The following is a 22,380-nucleotide window of genomic DNA, read 5'->3' on the forward strand; positions in this document are numbered from 1 at the left end:
CGGAAAAGAACAGAGAAGGACCGCGAAATAAAAGTGTGAAAATAAATATGAATTTGAGTCGATAACATAATCGAACACGTCGAGGCAGCTTATTGGCGCGAAATTCGCGGCCGTCAATGCCAAATAATTGTTCTCATAGACTTCGGAAAGCTAAATGCTTGTAATGAAAGTCACTTAGCGTGCACGGGCGAAAGCCTGGGGCCGTTCGGGCTACCAAGCTGTCTGAAATCTGTGAAATCATAACTGTGACTTATACCGACGTCCTATCTGTCTCTTTTCTTTGTTATCACCAGGCTATGAGTCACGTAATTGTAAAATGGGAAATCTACGACGGAAAAGTGACGAATCGAAAGTATCGTGCGCGCACATATAGAGCGATAGAGGAAAGAGAAAGGGAAGAACAAAGACAAGCGCTTAAAAAAAAAAGGATAGACAGGGTCAGACCATCAGATGTGCGACGATTCTCGAACGAATAGGTGTGTACGTGTTCTGATCTTTGTAGTTATAAATTGTGAATACATGTGACTAATATTATTTTGTTTTTTATTTTGTGCAGGTTATAAGTTGTAAATAAATATAAACAAACTACACTAACCCGATAACATTAAATCTAAGTAAATTAATCATTTTGGTACTGTGTTTTTGTTATTTCTTACTCCTGTCTTTAGGTATTCGGTATTCGCCCGAATAGCAAAAATAGGCCGAATACCGAATAGTAACCGAATATTCGTTGCATCACTATTAAGCATGTTGTATCTTAGTCAAGTTGAAATTGCTAATCGGCATTTTCGATTATTCAGTTGTTACACATTATGAAAAAACTCGTAAAACTCCACTCGGCCAACTATTTGGTCAGGCGAAAACCCGAAATCAAACACATCCATTTCCAACAGTGTTATCTACTTAGCCGCTGGTGGTATTATATTATTTGTGTTTATGATAAAATGCTAGAATGATTTAATTTTAACTTATATTATTTATAACGAAACATTTAAAAAATAGAAATAAATACACCAGCTATAAATCCAACGCAATCCTGATGAACGTCATCTGGTATAGAATCTTTCTGTTTTAAATTTCGATTTAATACATCAATAAGCGTTGTACTTTTGTTATCCAAATCATCATATTTAACATCATGATTATCTTCATTAGTATGATTTCCCAATAGTATCTGCAAGAAATATAATTGTATATTGTAACAATATTTAAAAATCGTGTTAAAATAAAAAGAAAATACAACTTTTTCACATAATTGTTTTGAGACGTTGCAATATTCTTTAAGTTTCTTCCCATTCGAAAAATAATCAAAGATTAAATTTGATCTGAGAAATACGTTTATTGTTCGTTTCCAACTCATCTCTTCCACACTGTAATAAATATAATTTTATATTTTGTCAGTACTTGTCGAAAACGATAAGAACAGATGCCTTAAACAGAGTAATACGTTCGACAATGTAGCAATTACTAATGCAAAATTACACTTACTGTCAAAAACTTACCCACCAATGAGAGTCATTGAAATTGAATAACATTTTACTGTATTGGTGCAAATATATTGACGATAAGAAATTATTATATCGTACCAAAAATTTTTTTGAGTAATGATGGTAATGTTAACGAACCTGTAATATCTAGCACGTAGCCTTTTGATAGGATAAGTGCATAAATGAAGTCGCGAGCATAGAAACATTAAAGTGTGAGATGTATGAGTTTAGGGCTATTTTAACCCATTTTTAATAGAATTTTTAAGTAAATATCTGTCGCGATAGTTAGAAAAAAACATTGCACCGAATTCGGATTGAATGACAGCTCTACTATCAACAAATGGATAGGAAAGTTTACTGTCAGTTGCGAAACGATAACATCCGATTATGAAAGGAGCAGAAAGCGGTCTCTATTACATCACGAAAGTTGTCCTCGAGCTCGCAGCTGAGAATAAACCTTGGACTCCGAAAACATTGATCACATGATCACTTCCCCAGGCAGAAGAGAATAAAAGGACGAGACACGCCCAGTTTTAGGCGATGTCCAATAGAAGCAAAGTCGGATGGAAGTGATGTCCCATATCAATGTCTGATAGAAGTGCCTGTCTCTTAGAAATGTCCACAGGAAGCTGAGACTGTCAGGTAGACGTCCTAAAGAAGCTGGTCCATACGAAGACAAACAGGAGTTCATCGGCCAGACGAAGCTCTAATCGCCGATGGGACAAGCATCCAGCTCCATATCCAGGTGAGTGTCTCCGAGAACAAGGACTCGTCATTATCTTCGTACAGCCTTCTACCTGAGGTAGTATTAGCATTTGTAAACTCTCTCTGCGTTTAAAGAAAGAAGATTTAGAACCGCAGCCATAGCTAATTCTTCGCCTTCTCGATCGTATGTTAATCTTGTATACGCTCCTATTTCTTGGTGTACTTATAATACATATGTATTTTAGGTTCAGTTATAAACGTTTGTTTGTTGTCTGTTAAACCTGTTATATGTTTACTCGAAAAACGGACACGCAATTGGCTTACCCATCGCACCTCCCCACTCAACCACTTGCCCTCCTATCTAAAAGACATCCAATGACAAGTGAGCAGTTTTTACCAAACTGTTGCCGATAAACGAGTCAAGTCAAGCCTTGACCGTTGGATACTCACAAAACCATTATTCGCTGTTCTACGCCAGATTCATCAAAAAGTGACGCATTTGTCACATCGGATTCCTCACATTTGTTGATGGCAGAAGGCGGTGTTCGTCTTGTTTTAGAAATGCTGTGGCGCACCAGTGGCCGAGTCAAAAAAACCTGGAAACTTTAAATGCGTATTTCCTCTTTGATAAGTGCCACATCGAGTTTTCTGTATTTCCTTCATATTTCTGAAGGGGGCCAGTTTCAGATAGAAAGTCTTCTCGGAAGGCACTTCCTTTAGTAGATTGTCTATGCATTGGATGCTCTATTCCATCAATCTGATTCAACCAATAGTAGCAAATCTAGAGAGCGAGTAGGCCAAGTTTGCAATAACGTGACATTTTTGTTAAAAAACCTAAGCTTTCTGGTTAAGCGTAATCTTGCTGAAAAATTGTGAAGCAGCTCTGCAAAGAGTGAGGGCGCAGAATTTCCTCAACATACCGCTGTATGTACAGTACCATTAATGTCTCACGCACTACTGTAATGGATGATCGACTGTCATACGAGATGATTTGTCAGACCAACACCCCATCAATGTGACAGTGTACCGCTCATAGTAGAAACGGGATGGAATCGTTCGCCAATGGTTCTCCATAGCATAACACAGTAGTTATCCGTTCCCGAACGCAATCAAAATACATCACCGTTTGCCAGTCCATAGCATTTTATGCTTCCCTGTCACGGCAGCTCTAAAAGTAAAACCGACTACTTGTGTCCTAATGACAGAACTTACAGCAGTAATATGCAAGAAAATTAGCTTCTGCTAATCGCTCGTTAACGATATAGGAAAACACAAAGTTTTGTAATGAGACTTCCATGTGTTTCCGAATGATGATCAAAGACGGCGTTGCAGCTGTTCGTACTTATTTCGCAATCAAACTATCATCTTTCATGTCAGTGTGTCTGTGGCGTTCACAGACTGACCACATGACACTCTTACAGGCGCTCAATTATCCGCTACATCTTCTCACAGTCATGTCGAAACAATTAATCTATTTCTGTTTCTTGATAATGGGCCATTGTCAAACTACGTCAGCTGTGAGTAATGACTTTGACGACATCGTACATGCATGCGTGGGATTCCAAGATCTCCAAACAATATCTACCATACACTGGAATTATGAATACCATGATCCTCTCTAAACCTTTCCACAAATTTACGGCGCCAGCTGATGGTATTACCTGCATGCTATCGAACCACAACGGTAATTATTTACATACTTGTGTCAGACATGGCTATGGTCAGAAGTTTGCATTAATTGGACAATTTCATATCAGTGCGTAGCGTTTTTGTTTATGAGTTTATTTACAGAATTGTAAATACAAGAAAAGTGACGATTGTAGAATAGAATCGAGATTGAAACGAATAGAACCATTTGTTAGAATTTAAGGATACAACTTGTTCAGCATTGAAATCGCGTGATGTATGTTTTCCAATTCATGTTTGAATTCTGTTGAAAATTAATAAAATTAGTTATTTGTTTTGTCTTCTTATTGAAAGATTTTCTTTTTTAAATAATAATTATTATTTCATAATAACAAATTTCATACCACCTAAGAGACAGGCATATGGGCGAATTAAAAAGATAAATTGGCAGAGAGACTAAGAAGGGGCCGGGCCCCATACAAGAAACTGCAGGTTTCTGTTGCTATCCAAGATTGGATTATTCTCAACAAAATAGAGAAAAGGATTGCTTCCAATCTCCGATCTCTTGACAGACACACACCAAGGAAGAAATGAAACATTTAATATTCTGAAACTGAGGAGGAATCAGATCACTAGGTTGTGATCTCAAACCAAGCTTATCGTGTAGGTTTAACGGATATTTGGCTTGATTAGCCATAGATATCGGCTCTAAAGTAACGCTTCTATCCAGATCATTTACTCAAAGAGTAGCTCAAATAGAATTTAATAGGAGAAAAGGAAAGGTACTGTTCCAGAGCATTACGGGCCATGGAATAACAACGTGCGGAGAGCCATGGAGTTCTGCTTCCACATTGGACCTGCGGTTCTCCTATTCTTGTTATGTAGTGGACGATCAAATTACCAAACCCTTTGACAGACTCGTTGGAAGAGATATCATTAAAGCACAGAAGTTAATGATTTGTTTAGCGAGGGAAAAGTTAATTCTCTCAAAGGGAGAGGAGATCCACTTCCAAAAACGCCCCAAATTAAAAGAAACAATGAGATTATTGCAGGTGGATAAAAAATGAGATCGTAGAGGCACATATATAGAATGTAATGCCTACTCTACTCCTAACCGTTCTACCACCAAAGCTACTCATATCTCACCGAAAAACATACCAACAGAACAAACTCAAGATGTAGTTTTGTTGACAGATTGTAATCTTCCTTCAAGAACAGAAATAATTACTATGACAAAAATCAGTGGAATAAAGTAGAAGGGCAAACTGGAAATTATAGAGTCAGGAATCCTTAACCAATATGGAGTTGTAGGGGCAGATATCCTAGCAAAAACCAAGAAGTGAGGACAAGTGCTTATCTGCCTAACAAACCTCTCCACCCAATCTAGGAAACTAACAAAAGGTGAATGCGTAAGAACCTATTTGGAAGCTGTAGAAGACAAAACTCTCAAAAATCCAAAATCTATCAATCAACTATCTATTCCAAATTTTAACAAGAAGCAATTTAGTCAGCTGTTCGACTGGTTCCATATTGGAAAAGGGAAAAGACAACCTCTATTAGACTTACTATATAAATATCGACATGTTTTTTGTCACTAACGACTATGACTTGGGATATTGCCAGGTAGTTGAACATGAAATAAATACCAGAGACGCTTGTCCTATATATCAACCTCCATATAAATTACCCTACGTGCAGTGAGAGCAAATGAACAAAATCATTGATGATGTATTAGATAACGGAGTAATAACACATTCCAAGTAACCATGGTCAGCTCCTAAATTATTGGTCAAGAAGATCGGGGATCGTGGCACCCCCCGATCTTGTCATTGATTACGTGATGTTAAATAAAATCACGAAAATGGACCAATATCGCTTACCTTTAGTTCAGGAACTACTCAGTTTGAAGGGTCAGTCTAAATACTTCTCAACAATAGACACACAATCAGGATTTTGGCAATTAGCCTTGACAGATAAAGGGAAGTCCACATTTTCTAGACCTGATAATCATTACCAGTGGAATCGTATGTCAGTGGGTTTTTGCAGAGCCCCAGCATCCTGGCAACGGGCTGCTAACTTTATCCTTCTTAAGTTAAAGGGAAACTTATACTTGTTTAGTATACATGGATGATATTTTGACTTTAGCCTAGATTTCCAGAGTCATCCGACTAGTTTGGAACAAATCTTTAAACGCTTCACGCAGGCGGGCTTAAAATTGAAACCAAAAAAATGTCTTTACTCGCACAGTCAAATTAAATTTTTGGAGCATGACATTTTCGACAAAGGCCATATCCCAACAAAATCAAATGCGTATTAAACACGTAACGCTGGATGCTATTTAATTACGTGAATGTCAATTAACTTGGTTTTTAGTAATTAATTTAATTTAAAATTAACTGTGGAATGTACTGTAACAAAAAACGGAAAATGTAATTTAAATAGCTATGTCATCTATGATTCGTATCGTGACGCGGAGCGATCTGAACGCCACTAACTTCTGAATCAGTAGTCCTGTCTTTGATTGGTCGGGTTGTCAACTTACTTTAACATAAAAAGTAGAGGAAGCTGAACGTTGGACACCTAGTTTTCGGGTGGAAACCGGAGCAGAAAGGAGTTAAAAATTTTGTTTGTAAACCGAATTGTTCGAAAAGCAAGGCATTCAAAACCTGAAGTTTGACTGTAAATACAACTATAGAATATTTAGTTAGCATGCAGAATTTCCATGAATGGTACTAATCCACGAAGAACGTTGTGGGTTCGTGTTTGAAAAGATTACACATCTTTAACTGTGAATGCGTTTAATACAGACTTCACATTTTACACTATATACACAGTGATGGCATTGTGGGTGTTAACTTCCAGCTGTTATTCATGTCAAATTTTTCTATTGCGAAGACCCAAAAATACAGCACAAGCAACAAACCAAAACCACGATGACGATCATAGGTGGAAAAACATGTTAACATCTGTTTCCATATATGGTCATCACCATGGTACGGTCATCATTAACATGGTATCTAGGGTTATTATTATTCTGCATCTGGGGATCAACAGAAAAAAAGCACTTCGATCTAAAAGATTCATTTTTGCACCAGTCTCCACAATGGTTCATAAGTCTCTTTAACATTTAAAAATTTACAATCATTTATCCATTATATTTTCTTTTTTAAACTTTTGTTTCATATTTGTTGAAGCTTGTTTCCAGGTAATTAAATTATCCAATTTCATGGCTAATACAAACGGTTATCTAATTTATCATGTAGATTAAACGTAAAAGTTTTTATTATTTTAAAAAATACTAAAATATATTTTTATCTTCAGCAATACCACATTTTTTAAATAAACGTTAACGTTACGTATTAAGCGTAATTTGAGAAATAAATATCACAAAATAAAACGTTTGAAACATAAATTTTTAACATTTAAAAAATATTACACTTACAATTCGTATATTTTATTTATCACAGGAAAATCTTCGACGTATAAAGACTTTTGAAATCCAAATATAGTTTCTGTAATATAATTATTATAATACTGTATATTAAATAATATTTTTACACAAAAGTCACTTTATCCTGAAAGAAGTGTTTTTGTTAAACTTGATAATATAATTTTAACACGAAATTACAAAAAATATATCTAAAATATTAGACAATATGAATCACTGGAAATTTCTAGTATTCATTGGGCTGCAATTTGAAAACATTGTAGACCTATACATTTCTACTGCCTGTCTTTCCTTAATGTTAAGAACAGATTTACGAAGGTAAAAGAAGACACCAGATTTGGAAATCTCAAGGAAGGGGCGGGGTGTCCATGATTTATATGTAGTCTATATATGCCTGGAAGTCACAGAGAATAAGTATAAAAAGTTTGGTACAGATCGGGCAGAAAGATTAGGAGTTAATAGAGAGGATAAAATGAGGGGATGGGCAGATAGTCTATTACGTATATACAGGTATTCCTGAAACAATATGGTTCTTCTACAATACAGTTTCGCTCTAATACCGTTTGAAAATTGGGGATATCCCCAGTGGCGTAGCGTAGTGGAGTGGCAGGAGCGGCCCGCCCGGGCGGCACTTTTAGGGGGTGGCAAAATTTCACAATAAATACACAATACACATTACACCTGTACAATACACAATAATGATGATTGTTCTTTGCCGAAAAGTTCTTTAGAATTACTGTATATTTTAGTCTTTTGAATTGAGATACCTATATAAGGGGGCGGCAAAATTTTCCTTCGCCCCGGGCGGCTGACACCCACGCTACGCCACTGGATATCCCCCATACAACATGAATGCCAATTTCGCTGTAATATGGTTTTGGGAATTCTGCGTACAAAATATTTAAGTTTAAATTTCTTTATTCGATATTTTTTAAATTCAAGTGTCGTTTTACATTTGCCCACGCATGTTAGAGTGTTGAAATTTTCAAATTATTTTGTGCTTTTCGTCAGGTTTACATTAAGGAAAAATGATAGAACAAGGAAGAAAAAGATTGCACTTACTTTCCTATCAACCAGATGTTGTTTTGTTGCTTTCAGACTTTATCCCTTAAGAGTACCACTGTGTTCTTATCGGTTAATCTGCGTATTTAGTAATGTTTATTCAAAGATATTTATATAAGTGTTTCTAAAAGTTTTACTTTCCCTGCTGTTATATATAACAGAAAAAAAGTTATGGCAATTAATCAAAAAATAACAACCCCCGAGATTTTTACATTATTGGACTTAGGACACCTTCAAACGTCGCGAAATGCAAAAAATTCGGGAGGTAATTTCTGTATGTATGGTGGTTAGTGTGTGTGTGCTTGTTTGTTTGTGGGGAGACGATTTTGTTCACTCTGATTGAAGCTTAATAACTCTTGTGTTTTTTCTTGAAAATTTATGAAACTTGACAAGGCAATTACTTTATTAGGGAAAATTTATTAAAGTTTGATGGTTAAAGGACATGGGAGTGGGGAGAAAATTGGGTCGTGCCAATCTCTATTAGGGTCGGATTTAATGACGATTTTACTCGTTATTAGCATTTACGATTTATATATATATATATATATATATAACTCATCTCTACCCTCAAAATTAAGCTTTTTGCCATTTTATAATACTTAAAATTTATAAAATTTCTAGAATAAAATATAACAGATGACGCCACATAAATTTTAAACGTTGCCGGAAAAGTTCGGCAACTAGTTGCTGGTTTATTTTTGACTAGAAATAATAGTTTTTTAAGATAAAGTTTATAAGATAATATCGATTTTACAATTGGTGTTCGGTTGCGGTCAATCGACCGCTCTCTGTTTTACAACGTGTTTTTGTGTTCTTTTAAGTTAAAAGTTGATTAATTTACTACTTATATCCCAAATCGTATATTATGTACGATAACTAAAAATGATGATTGCTGCGTTATTAGTTTTGGAGCGTCACATGTACCAGATCTGGACTTGCAGTTTTCCTAACTCCTTTCTGGACTTTCACTGTCGCCATGTTTGAGTTCAATTTTGTTTGCTATTTTATGAATCATTGCGAGGAAATATTATGTATTGTTTGCTGAATCCGAGAACTTTAGAGATAAATTTGAATGTCATGCATGGATGTATAATACTGATTCATCAGAGAGCAACCCTAATGATTCCTCAGAGATCGTGTTATGTCAAGCCAGGTAAATAAACACGCAACATCTGTGCAAATAAATATAAATGCTACAATTTGGGAGCGCTTAATTTTGCTTAAATTTTCAAGACGAATGAGTTTATTTTCTCATATATACAGGAGCAAAGGTAATCCTTAAAGGCAAGTTGCACGTATTACTACTGAAAAAAAAGAGGAATGGACAATAAAAATATTGTAGATTACAAAACTGAGAAATAAGTTTCCTCTTTATACTAGTTTATTTAAGTCTCATCTTGCTCCAATTTAATAGATGCTCTAGGAAATTGTTTTCAAGGTGTTGATCGGAATAGGCTCAGTTCCGGCGTTCTAGTGTTTATGTGTGCATTCAAATTAATTAGCATCAACATAGAAAATATTCAATGACTTATTTGACGGCATATTCAGGTCTGTCTCTTATCTATGTAAGAAGACTTTTGAATCAATTATTATATCTTTGTGTCCTTTATCGTAACTTAAATTTATTTTTGTATACTAGTACATTTAACAATTAACAGGGCTTATTATACTGGAAAATTACGGATTCAGATATTTAGTCTTACAGATCAGAAATAATATTATTTCTGATCTGTAAGTCTAAATATTAATTGATAAATGTCCTGTTAATTGATAAATGTACAGTACTAGTATACAAAGATAAATTTAAGAAAAAATTTAAACTTTTGATTCAACTTGGGTTTCAAAATATTCACTGGATATAAACCTAATTAAAGTTTTTAAAACTTACCGTTAGCAATCTTAAGCACTGTTTCTTTTAGAAGAAATGAGACATCGCTCTTCCTATTTTTTAACTTTTCTATAGTATTGCGTGAATGTCTTTCCATTTTTGGAATAAAATCATCTAAATTTTTGTTACGAAAAACAGGAGTAAATAATTTTCTTCTCTTTACCCATTCACTGCCACTACTGAAATAAAAATACATTAATGTATTATAACTAAAATTAATAATTGCATAAAAAAAATATAACTTAATAATTTATGTAAATGCATTTAGTAGAAATATCAGAAATTATAAAAAGGCTCTGCCACATTTTAATTTGTAAATAATACATGAACAGTAACTAGTGATTCGTTCAGACTGTTGAGTGCGAAATGTAGTTGATTAAATATTATAGCTTTTTAAATTATAAATTACATGTAAAGTACGTTTAAAATCAAAATTTATAACAAATGCACTGAATAATTGTTACTTGAAAGCACAATAAATACGATGTTCAATGCAAGAGACTAGAAGTAATGTATTCAATAATAAAGTGCAGAAATTCGAAAAAGTACATACAGTCAGCTCATTGGTGACTACTGTTCAGTGTTTTTTCGTTTCGCCGACTGGTGGGCTTAAAATACAGATATCATATCACTTAATTAAATGTACTTATATATTTAAGGGATAGTAATTTACAGCACCGGACCAGTCTTGGAGTGAAGCAGTTAATTAAACAAGCCAATGACATAGTTGGTTTCATACGAAACAGACTATTTCATTGGTTTGTTTACTAAGATATATACTAAATATGTAAACGAAAACAACTATTAAATATATTTAGTATATTTACATATTTTTAATGACAGCCACAAGTAAAAAAATAATTAATCACATTTCAATAAGTTTAATACAAAAAATATTTTACCCATATTAATGTTATATCATTTTGATTTTATATAAATAAAAGCCAAAAAGATTTTTCTTTATTAATGGTTGTAATATAATTTTCATTTACTTTAAAATGTCTCATATGAGTTGCTAATCAGTGTGACTGGTTAAAAACAGTTATGCATTTCATTTGTATCTATAGGCTGTATATATAAATAAATTCAACAAACCTGAACGTAATAGATTTACTTAAAAATCCTTCTAGGCCATATACGATTGGTGATCTATCCAAGATTTTAGGATTATTCAAAATTAACTAAAAAAATTCAAAAACATTTCATTAGTCATATCAAAATATCAATAACTACTGTATATAAAAATGTGGATTCGTATAGTTGTAAGCTTTTTTCCTCTAGAAAATTAATTTAATAATTATCTCAATAGCCAGTTCGTAGCTTCTCATCTCTACCAAATGGCTATTTAGATAATTATTAAATTAATGATGGATTCATTAAGTTTACATCCTTATATTTAATTATAAAAAAAGAAAGTCGTTTCTCAAGTTAAATTTAAAAGTTTACAAATTATAATACAATATGATTAAATGGAATAAGGCAACGCAGATTTGGGCAATATGAAAAAAGAGAGGCCTCCTAGGTGAAATTTCTTTAGGAAATTGGTCACAATTTATATATTAAATACGGGAAGTTTTCCGGACGCATATCCGCGACCAACTACCATATACAGTAAGTGAAGATCCTTATGTAATCCGCTACGATCTTTACGATGATCAGTCTCGAGTTGGTTCTTACGACTCGAGAATGTCCGTACGATGGTTCGAGGAAAGCTACACCTCCACACTCAGTCCAGTGAATATTTACAGTTTATTTACAAAACAAATATTTACAGGATGTACAAGTTTGACAACATTACACACACGATGCCACAAAGGTGTGGTATATTTCACGTACAGCTTGTCTGTTGGGAACTATTAGACTCTGGGGAAACTCCGGTCGGTTTGCGGAGTTGGCTCAACCGCGTGGCTGTCCAGTCTCTACACTAACCCTTCTCCGAGGAATTCCTAAGAGGAGAACACTTTCTCTACACCTCACGGGCTTCCTAAGTGTCAGAGACTACCACGTATCCGGTCTCTCGCCCTTCTCTCCGTTCCTCTCGCCACTCTTACAATTTAAAGAGTTTTACGGCGACCAATCAGGCCCTGCTTTTCCCCTGGGAGCTTCCAAAGACGTCAGCCCTCCTCCCGATGACGTAGCTTACAGTCGCGTCCGTCCCTTGTTTACATTTCTCAAACCGAGCAACACGTGGCAAACACATTGACGTGTACCCATAAACGGAGACGCTATCCCTTTGTTCTTCCCGGCCGTTTATAGCCCCAACGCCAGGTGGGACCAATTATCCCGGTGGCGTGGCTTTTCGACCTGCTACGCTAAAAGCGGACCTTTACACAGTAGTTTTATTCAATCGTCTACTACTGGGCAATAGATTATTGGAAATGTTTCAATTAGAAATTTGATGAACGATATATTTTTTAGTATGGAACATTTTAAATCTATAGGATTCTCTATGTGAACAATATATGATATAATTAAGAGAATGGAGAAGAAGGAAACGCTATTTACATCTGAAGGAAGTGGAATAAAACTGGTTAAAATGGCTAAAGTTAAGGGTAAATAGTTAACCGATGCCGGATGATGATTAAGGCAGGCGAGTTTCTCTCTAAGATGAATCGAAAGTTCAGAATATCTCACATACATGCAAGGGATATTAATGGAAAGGAATATTGATATTCGAAAAAGAATTTCTGCACTGAAGTATATTGTGAAGCAGTTAGAAAATCAAACAGGGTTACTTGGACCATTTTTACTGACCACAGATCTGCATTGTTCAGTGTATAAGACATTTGCAGTTTCAAAACAAGCTGATATTGTTATGGACGAGTCTTATTTTACATTAAATAGATCTGGATGTACAGATAATAAAGGTTTTTACTGTAAATAATGAAAGAACTTACTACACTCATGTTTGTGAAAATTGCAACACCACGAAGGAATTGTCAGAAATTAATGAAATTTATTCCACATATTACCGAGAGTGTACAATAAACGATCAAATTTACAAGACAAAAAATCAAAAAGAACGTCAGAAATCAGTACTTTGTGTGTCCGCCACGCTGAGCGATGAGAGCCTGTACACGTCGTGGCATTGAATCATGGAGGTTCTGAATGTAATCCTAGAGAATGGCATTTTAGATAGCTTCGACTTGATGCCAAAGTTCACTCTTATTGTGTGCCCCATCAGCTGTATGAGCGATTCGCCGACCAATGAAATCTGAGATATGCTCGATGAGCGACATATCTGGGGAATAAGCAGGCCATGAAAGAAGTAAAACCTGTTGTGCACTGAAGAAGGCTTGTGCAGTCTGAGAAACATGTGCACGGGCATTAGCCTGCTGAAATACAGCACCCGGAATGCGTTGAAGAAGGGGGAAGACCTCTGGCTTTACAATTTCCCGTAAGTAGCGATCACTGTTGAGGTTGCTCGCAATGTGCACTACATGGGATCGACAATTATACCCAATAGCTCCCCACGCCATGATGCCAGGCGTTTGTGCGGTATAACGCTGGATAACACACTGTGGGAGCAGTCGTTCCCCACTGTAACGTGTGACGCGTACTCTTCCATCATTGTAGAGCAGATTGTAGCGAGATTCATCGGAAAAAACAACTTGTTGCCACTGGGCACGTCACGCGTTGTGTTGCTGAGCTCATTGAAGTCGAAGACATCTGTAAATCAGCGAGAGGGGAAACCTGCGTACAGGAACCCTTGCACGCAGTTCGTGCTGCAGCAGACGGCGACGAACCGCGGAGTTAAACAACAAAACACCTGTAGCCATGCTCCAACGTTGTGTTAACAGACGAGAGGACGCTGTACGATCTATCACAGCCATGCGGATGAGATGTCTGTCGTCCCGTGCCGTTGTGCAATTGCTGGCCCCAGTGACAGGTTTTCGCCTTATTTGGTTCTCTTCTGTTTGTATCTTCCAAACAGGCATCACTGTTGTGGCATTACACTGCGTGTGGGCTGCGATTTTTCGATATGAAACTCTCTCGCATACGGACGACGCGGCCTCCTACGAACTCTGTTAGTTGTTGGTATGGCTTCCTCCGCTTTTGACGAGGCACACTGACCACCAATGAAACGTTTACCGCAGACAGAGGAAGATAAACGGATTTCAACGCATTTTTACAATCCTTTATGTACCTGGAACAAAAGGCTGATAAGAAGCCGGTTCTCGTTCCATACAATCGCAATCGCTTTGTAATTCTAATCATTTGCATGTCTTACCTCACTTTACATTTCCTGTAAGTTTGGTTCAATTTGCACAAATCTTTCATGGTGTTGCAATTTTCATAAACATGAGTGTAGAAGGAAATTTCAAACGTGAATCAAAATGCTCGAAAAGTGCTTTGGTGTTAAAAGCCATAAGCCCTCAAGAGATGTGTCGGGCCTTCATCGTACTATTAAACTTTGCATTTACACGAAAATAAAAAAAAAATATGGAGTGTATCAAGAAGAGACTAGTCGTATCTTTAAAGAAGCGGTATCCAAATAAAGTTTATATGTTTTGGCCAGTTATAGCAATGTCCCCTACACACAAGGCAGAATTGCTGCATTCGATCAATACGAGGTTACGTATATTTTTTCTTGGAAGCAAATTGCCTAAAGCATTCCAACCTGTGGAATATTTATGAACGTGATGTGGATGTTGGATTTTCAATTTTTAACTCCAAAACGTAAAAACTAAATAAATTTTTATTTTATGCTCACCAGAGCCTGAGTGTTCACGCCGGCCTGGCCACGGGTTTCTCGAGTTTTCTTCACGTTAGTAATATCTAAATAGAAGCCAGTTTCCCATAAAAGACCTCCCGGCAGGCATTCCATCCTGGCTCACCCATAATCGAACAAAACCTGAATTTACTTTATTCAACTCTAGTTATGATAAATTGTCTTATCAATGCAACAACAAAAATAGACTCACAAAAAATCACATAAATAGAATTACAGTTCGGTGACAGTGAAAAATCATAATTTAAAAATTCTTACTGATTATATACTGTTCTGCATCATAATCTTTCCGTGGAAGAAAATTGATTTCATAACATATTTTAGAGTGCTGAATATGAATAAAAAGTCCAAAACCTTCTATTACCCACAATTTTGAAAATATCATTTTTTGCAAAAGACGCCTCTTAGAAGATAACTTTCCTGTTACTGTCGTTTCAGTAAAATACAAAACCTGAAAAAACGTTTGCTTAATTGCCTAAAATTATTTTAAAAGGACCCTCCAAAATCAGGTGCTACATCTTAGTAAACTGCAGGTGTCAGCTGTCTGGTGCAAGATGGTTCGGTTCATTCACCTGTCATATGGGAAGACGTGATGTGTCAGATTTATAAGATACAGCAGAGATGCAAGGAACTCAATGCTAGATCTCTCGGATTTCACATGTCATATGTGTGTAAAATCCAACGAGACTATTTCTGGATAACTGGCTATGAAAGCGCAATAAAAATCACTGACGCATCTACCGGAAAAAGCTGGATGGTTAAAGGGCACACACAAATCAATGCCTTTAGCTGTCCCTCTGGTGTAGCAGGAACCGCAAAATCACGTCGTTGATTGTTACTTTTGCATGATTGACGTTAAAGGCTTTATAGCAAAAACAAAATGCATGATACAATATGCATCATGGGCATTTTTCTGCGACAAACATCGTACTGTTTCGGTCGCTCGTGCTGTTTACATGAAACTTAAGACAATATAAAGATACATTGAGCATGAGTGGAATGTGTGTGCTGACCTCAAAGTTATTACAACGCAAACAAGTTATCAAAAATGCAGCAAACTTTGCTTTTTTGTGTGAATTGGACTAGTCAAGCAAGAACCAATCACTACATGGAAAAAAAAGTAGCCCGATCACGCAAAAAACGTATATGGTAAGAAAAATATTGCAATCGTATAATACGTTACGTGCCACTTTGGACACGTGTGCCATTGGTTTTTCATCACTGAACTATGATAAAATATTGCGGAAGTCGGTAACGGGTCCTACCAAACTGTGGGTTCCAACATGTAGCACAAGATACATTTTCTACATTGTTATTCAGATGTTCTTCTCTCCAATATAGAAGCTATTTGTGATGAAGATGAAGAAAGGTTCCATCAATCTCCTTCTCGAATAGAAAAACGGTACAGCGAAACGTGGAACGAAAACACGTTAACAGATTATTGCTGGAGTTTACATCGATAGACCACAAAACAAGAATATAAAAAAAAAAACATATCATTAAGTGTTTTACTTTTCAAATGTATAGAATTATGAAAAAGGAATAATTAACATAAATTTATTTATAGGTAACTAGCAGATAAGCCCTGTGTTGCTGGGGCAAAAAGTAAGATTAAGATTATTACATTATAGCCAATCTTACAAGTTTTCACAGAATGCAAGAATTAGGACTCTCTGTTTCCAGTCTAATTAGAGAGTTTTTTAGATGGGTCTAAAAATATGTTCGATTTTCCGCAAAAGACCGCATCTGCGCCTTTAAATATTGCATGTCGATTTCTCTTAGCACTTCCATTGTTAACCATTTCAATTGTTAACAATTCCCCCGCGGGAGGAAGTGTGAGAACCGAGGGTGTTAAGCTGCGAGCTCGACCCCACTTATCGGCTGCCTTGTCAGGAGATGACTTTTGGAGGGCAAGTAGTAAAGTGGGAAGGTCGCGAGTAAATCGATAGGTGCTGGCCGTTTCTCAGTAATGGACAGGTTCAACATAACAAACAACAATTTAATATCTCTAAACAAACATACATAAGATTACAAAGTTATGGCTAGATATGGCGATTATACGCGGTTAAAGATACAAAGATATATTCCGAAAAACAGATTTCCTATGCACCTCGCGAGGCGAGGGCTCGGATACTCTAGTCAAAATCTCGGTCACGGTGAGAGAGTTTACAAAACTGGTCTAATAGTTTAAATGTTTTTGAAACCGTGTTTTTACTGTATATTGAGCATTCAATCACCTGGCTTTTTCCACCTTTATTAGTTGACAAATAAAGGTAAAAAAGCCAGGTGTTTAATAAATAACACGGTCTTGTGTTCAATGCTCAAAACCGGTTTAAGTTAATACCTCATGATCGCTGTTCATGAATCCTGGATTACCGATTCTCAGGCGTTGTCCTGAAGACATTCACCTGAGAATCGGTAGACGTCGGAGAGCCGGCGGATAGAGCGGCTTCGGGCCGGAAATATATGTCGTCGTTTATACGGGCCTAGGAATATGGCGATGTCCGTCGTTGATGTCCGCCCTGAGAATTGTGTCAAACCCCTTTTTATACCCGTTTCCGGGGAGCTGACTAATGCTAAGTATGATGTTACTCGTTCCAAGTTTGATCTGTGTCTAGAGTTTGTTTATGTTAGTTGTCAGAAGTCGAACGTTTCGTCTAATTTATTACCTCCTTCTATCCGGTATTGTTACTCATTCTACCTCATAACAGCTGTCAAACAAACTGAATTAATGGCTGGTGGTGACTAAGGTCAGGATATGTCTTGCGACCTTATTGTCGATATTTGATCTGTTTTATCTATCAAGAAATCTCGAGAAATAGGATGTGTAGGTTTGGGTTTTTTGCTTTGTCATCCATTTTCCGGGGAGGTAGAGGTTAGAATCAGATTGGAATATTACTTTAATATTGTCTCCTTCCTCTTCAGATTCCCACTGAAGTGTTAACAACCTCTATCCCGCGGGGGGGATTTCGAAAAATCCCGTTTAATGTACATTCTCGTGACGTACACTATTAAAACGCAATCAAAAACGCAAAAAAACGGATCTAAAATAGTATAATAGAAGACGAGTTCTTCACGGTAAGCCTTAATCCTGTCCCTCTCCCCCGCGGGGGGAGGAGAATTTCGAAAAATCCCTTCTTAGTGTACGTTCTCATGACGCACCCTAACTGTGTACCAAATTTCAACCTTCAACTCTTAACCGTTTGGGCTCTGCATTTATCATCATCATCATCAACCCATCTTGATTATATATATATACAAAGATTAGTCAATTAGTGACGTGTGATGCCGATAAATAAAACGTTTTGAACAGAAAATATTTTCCTTGAATAGCTGCAATTCTTTAAAAAGGGGTTGGTTTTAGTCCAATTCTGTTGCCAGATTCGGATGTAGCACCGTTTATATTACAAAAAAAACAGTAAAAATAATTGATAGGAGTAGAAACAATTTTTTGGTAGTTAAGAAAGAAACCAGTTGATTTGTAAATGTTACATGTGAACAAGCTATACGCTACGAGGATTTATTGATTTCATGGAATTAGGCAGCGCAGAAGAGCGATGTGCCAATAGGAAGATAGAAGCCTCTCGGAAAACTTTTCTGGAAACATATATAAACTATAACCTCGTATCTATATAGGTGTTAGATACGTGAAAAAACCCAGAAAATCCCACACGGCTAGCCGAAACCCTCGAGCAACTATCAGTGTTCAATGGTTTTTATCCATTCAGGAAGTAATGGGCTTAGGCTACGATGTTCATATCGAATTTGATTAGTACTGTTGAGCATAATCTAAAGTGAATGTAGTGAGAATAATTAAGAAGAGCACCAATGTTTTGAAATAAGAAAATTCCATAGCAATGAACTTGTTGCGTTCATGCGTATACGTATTATACAGTAATATAAGTAATAAATAATACTAATAAAGTTGTCTAAATTTATTAATGATTTTTATATTGAATTTCTTTACCTTTGCATGATCCGCGTCGAATACAAGTATGCTCTTCATAATGAAAATGTTAAAATGAATAAAACCAATTTCATGATTTTTCTCAATTACAGGTGTTAACATTGTGGCATCTGAAATAAAAGATAGTTCAGATGTTTACTTGCTTATTATGTAAAAATTAAATATAATATATTTTTATACTGTTAGATGAAATACGGTTGGTCAAGCCAATCTGATAGCACGCTCCACAAAAGTGAATCGAATATTAATTTTCGACAATAGGCACAGAAATTTTCACTGAATATACAGTAAGGGATGTGGTTTATAGATTTCAGAGGAACCGGGTTGTTTTTACTATAGCTTACAGTGACCGTAAACGAAAATTTACAGATTGAACGGAACACGTCTGAAAGACACGCAAATGTCTTAACATCGACACCACTATTATAGTGGAGCGTGCTAGAAAGATCACACATTGAATTTTAGGTTTCTGAACACCACTCAGTTTTCCGTGAAACTGAAATTTCTATAACAATACAAATGTGAACATAGGGTTTCGTATAAATTATAATCGTAACAAATGATTCTATAAAACAAGGACATTCAAACATGGTTCTCATTCACTACATAAAAGGTATTCACCATATTAGAAGAAACAATGAATGTATTCACATTTCGTCAATTTTAAAACACCTCAAGAAAACAAGTCTCTGTAGCAGAACCGGCCATTTATTAGACACTACTAATGCGCTTCAGTATGCAAAAACGTTAAAAATGCCAGGATTATGGCACAGTTACAAAATCATGTTAATTAATAGCCTAAAACACATGATATAATTGATAATATGATTTAAACTATTTGCACAGTTCTGGTCAAGATCATACTATGTGTAGAAACTCAACTACTGGGGACAGGATCTTCTTCAGTCCTTTTCAAGCTTAATACCTCCTGTGCCTTTTGTCAAAAATTTCTGAAAATTTGCATGAAAGTTTGTGTATTGTGTATTCATACTATTAAATTTTGTTGGTTTAACATCAAAGGAGTAGGAGGATAGAGGGGAAATCAATTGTCATATCTCGAGTGGGGTCATATTTAATCAAAATTTTACTCGTTGCTAGCTTTTATAATTTTCTGAACAGAATTCTTCTCTGATCTCAAAATTAACTTTTTTTTGCCTTTTTGTAATAATTTATAATATAAAAAGTTTATAAAATAAAATTTCATAGCGGGTAGCGCCACAAAGAATTCTACTTTTATTGCCGGGAAAGCTATACAACTCATTTCTGAAATTTCTTTGTTCTGTCATTAATAAATCAACGAAAGATTATTTAATTAAATTACTTACCAAAATGATCATAGAGAGAAAGTAAAAAAACTTTACATAGAAAAAAAATGTTGCTTTGATTATACTTTGGCAGTTTCGACCAATCGCATTTTTGTAAATACGTCTTCGCATTTGAAATGAAGAAACAAATTAAACATGAACCAAATAAGTAATATATTACGTCTGTTTGGTAAATTGATGCGAGGATCGTTGTCAGGGAACTGCTCTATAATAAAAGAAAAAATATATATATATTATATTTGATTTATGTTTTAAACATTTTAACAAATGGGTCAGATAACGGCATTATTCACGTAAAAAGAATATCTAAATGTCAAGGTTTTTTTGAAAAATAGGGTAATGTGAATTCTATCAGAGTTCTATCAAGAGGGTTTCATGACTTGTATTTTCTTTCTTCCTTACTACTCCGTCTTCCCTCTAACCTGTTCCATTTTAATTCCTGAATGTTTACCAATTTCTAGCCGATTTTGTGCCAGTGACTTCTGCTCTTAGCGTATGTCTGATACTTAAATACAGAAATAGTTACATTATGTGCAAATATAATTAAAAAATATAACTAAAATGTGTAAGTTTCTTCATAATCCTTCAACTGGTAACGCTTCGATCATTTTTTAATAAATGAAACGTGCCCTCTGCCTGTTTCGTGTTATAAATTTTTGCGCTAACTTTATACTTCCAAAACATATGTGCCGGCTATCCCAATCCAGCATTAAAATCAGTGTTTATCGTTGTAATCATACACGTATGAATTCATAACTTTCAGTATCGCATCACAAAATACGTCATATTTTTATATTCTTTGTGCTCACATGTACGGAAAATAATAAATAATAAACGGTGCTACATTCTAAAGATGCGGTTCAAGTCTATAATGGACAGCCATATTTTAGTACAGGTTGTTGAATCCTGGTTACTAAAACATTGATGGTGCCAGTGACCTAATATTTCAATATTCCGCTGATTTTTGTAACTACGATTGAGATTGTTTTGGTGTATTCTTCGTTGTGGTTACGAAATAATTGACTACAGAATAGCGAAATATTGGGTCATTACAGTAACTATAGTAAAATGTCACTTATCCCTAATTAGCAAGGCATCGCCATGTACAGTATCCAGTACAAAGAACAAGAGGACGTCACCCGGAGAAGGACGTTGATAGTGATTTTTTTCACTATTTTGTCATGTCATATTATTTTCACTCAAAACAGTTCAACAGCATTACATGGCTATCTTTAATAACCTGATTAATCTAATAAAATTGAAAATCCGATAACTGAAAAATTACCATTATAGTATAAAGAAAGTAGAGTTTACTATGTAAATAAACAAATATCATTTCTTGAATATTTTGTACAATTCTAAACATATTTATAAAATGCTAAATATCAAAGTTAATAAAAAATCTATGTGTAATTAGATGTTCTAAGTTTAATAGATATATACTTGATATTAATATATAAAAGAGTGAAACAACTTACCATAATTGATAATTGAGAAAAGAGAAGATTCTTCTCGTAATATATTTAACTGAACGCTGTAAGAAAAGTTGTGCACTGTCAGAAATATAATACTCGCGCTATCTTTCGAGATTAAACACTACAGCTGTCATAGATGTCACGAAATAAATATTTTCGTAAAGATCGAAAGTGTGTTAACAGATTGGAAATGGAAAATTAATACGGCTTACTTTGAAATATTAGATGTAGGTTAGAAGAAAAGAAATTTCTTAATGAAATGTTTAGATTTAAACTTTATTTAAGAATGAATAAATAAACTACCATAGAACAATCAAAGCAACATTTTTCTTCTGTAAACAGTTTTCTATTTACTTTTTCTGTATAATAATTCTGGTAAGTATCACAACCAAATAATTTTTCGTTAATTTAGTAATACAAGAAAAAGGATATTAAATATATTCAGGAAATAAGTTGAGTAACTTTCCCAGCAATAAAGGTTATACTGTGTGTAGCGCCATCTCTTATGTGATTTTATTTTATTTACTGAGACGAGGAGAAATCCGCAATAAATAATATACCAATAAATTTCGAAATTAATTCCATATCCAACTATTACCGATTTCATCAAATCCGATTCTCGTTTTAAAACCTCCATCACCAGGTTTCTTCTGCGATATAAAGAA

The 22,380-nt window shown here is 35.3% G+C and overlaps 1 protein-coding gene across 1 annotated transcript; it reads right to left on the minus strand.

The window, feature by feature from the left end:
• Positions 1-991: 991 nt before the first annotated feature.
• Positions 992-21,738, minus strand: LOC136981972 (probable cytochrome P450 4s3). Its single transcript, XM_067278397.1, has 8 exons — positions 21,719-21,738; positions 20,241-20,445; positions 18,916-19,025; positions 11,312-11,397; positions 10,217-10,395; positions 7,261-7,330; positions 1,241-1,370; positions 992-1,174 (listed from the first exon to the last, which is right to left on the minus strand). Exons 1-8 carry the CDS (start codon positions 21,719-21,721, stop codon positions 992-994), a joined length of 966 nt encoding a protein of 321 aa, XP_067134498.1. The 5' UTR covers positions 21,722-21,738.
• Between the last annotated feature and the right edge of the window lie 642 nt (positions 21,739-22,380).

This window comes from Centruroides vittatus, unplaced genomic scaffold (genome assembly GCF_030686945.1).
Source record: "Centruroides vittatus isolate TY-2023 unplaced genomic scaffold, ASM3068694v2 contig_799, whole genome shotgun sequence".
NCBI lineage: Eukaryota > Metazoa > Arthropoda > Arachnida > Scorpiones > Buthidae > Centruroides > Centruroides vittatus.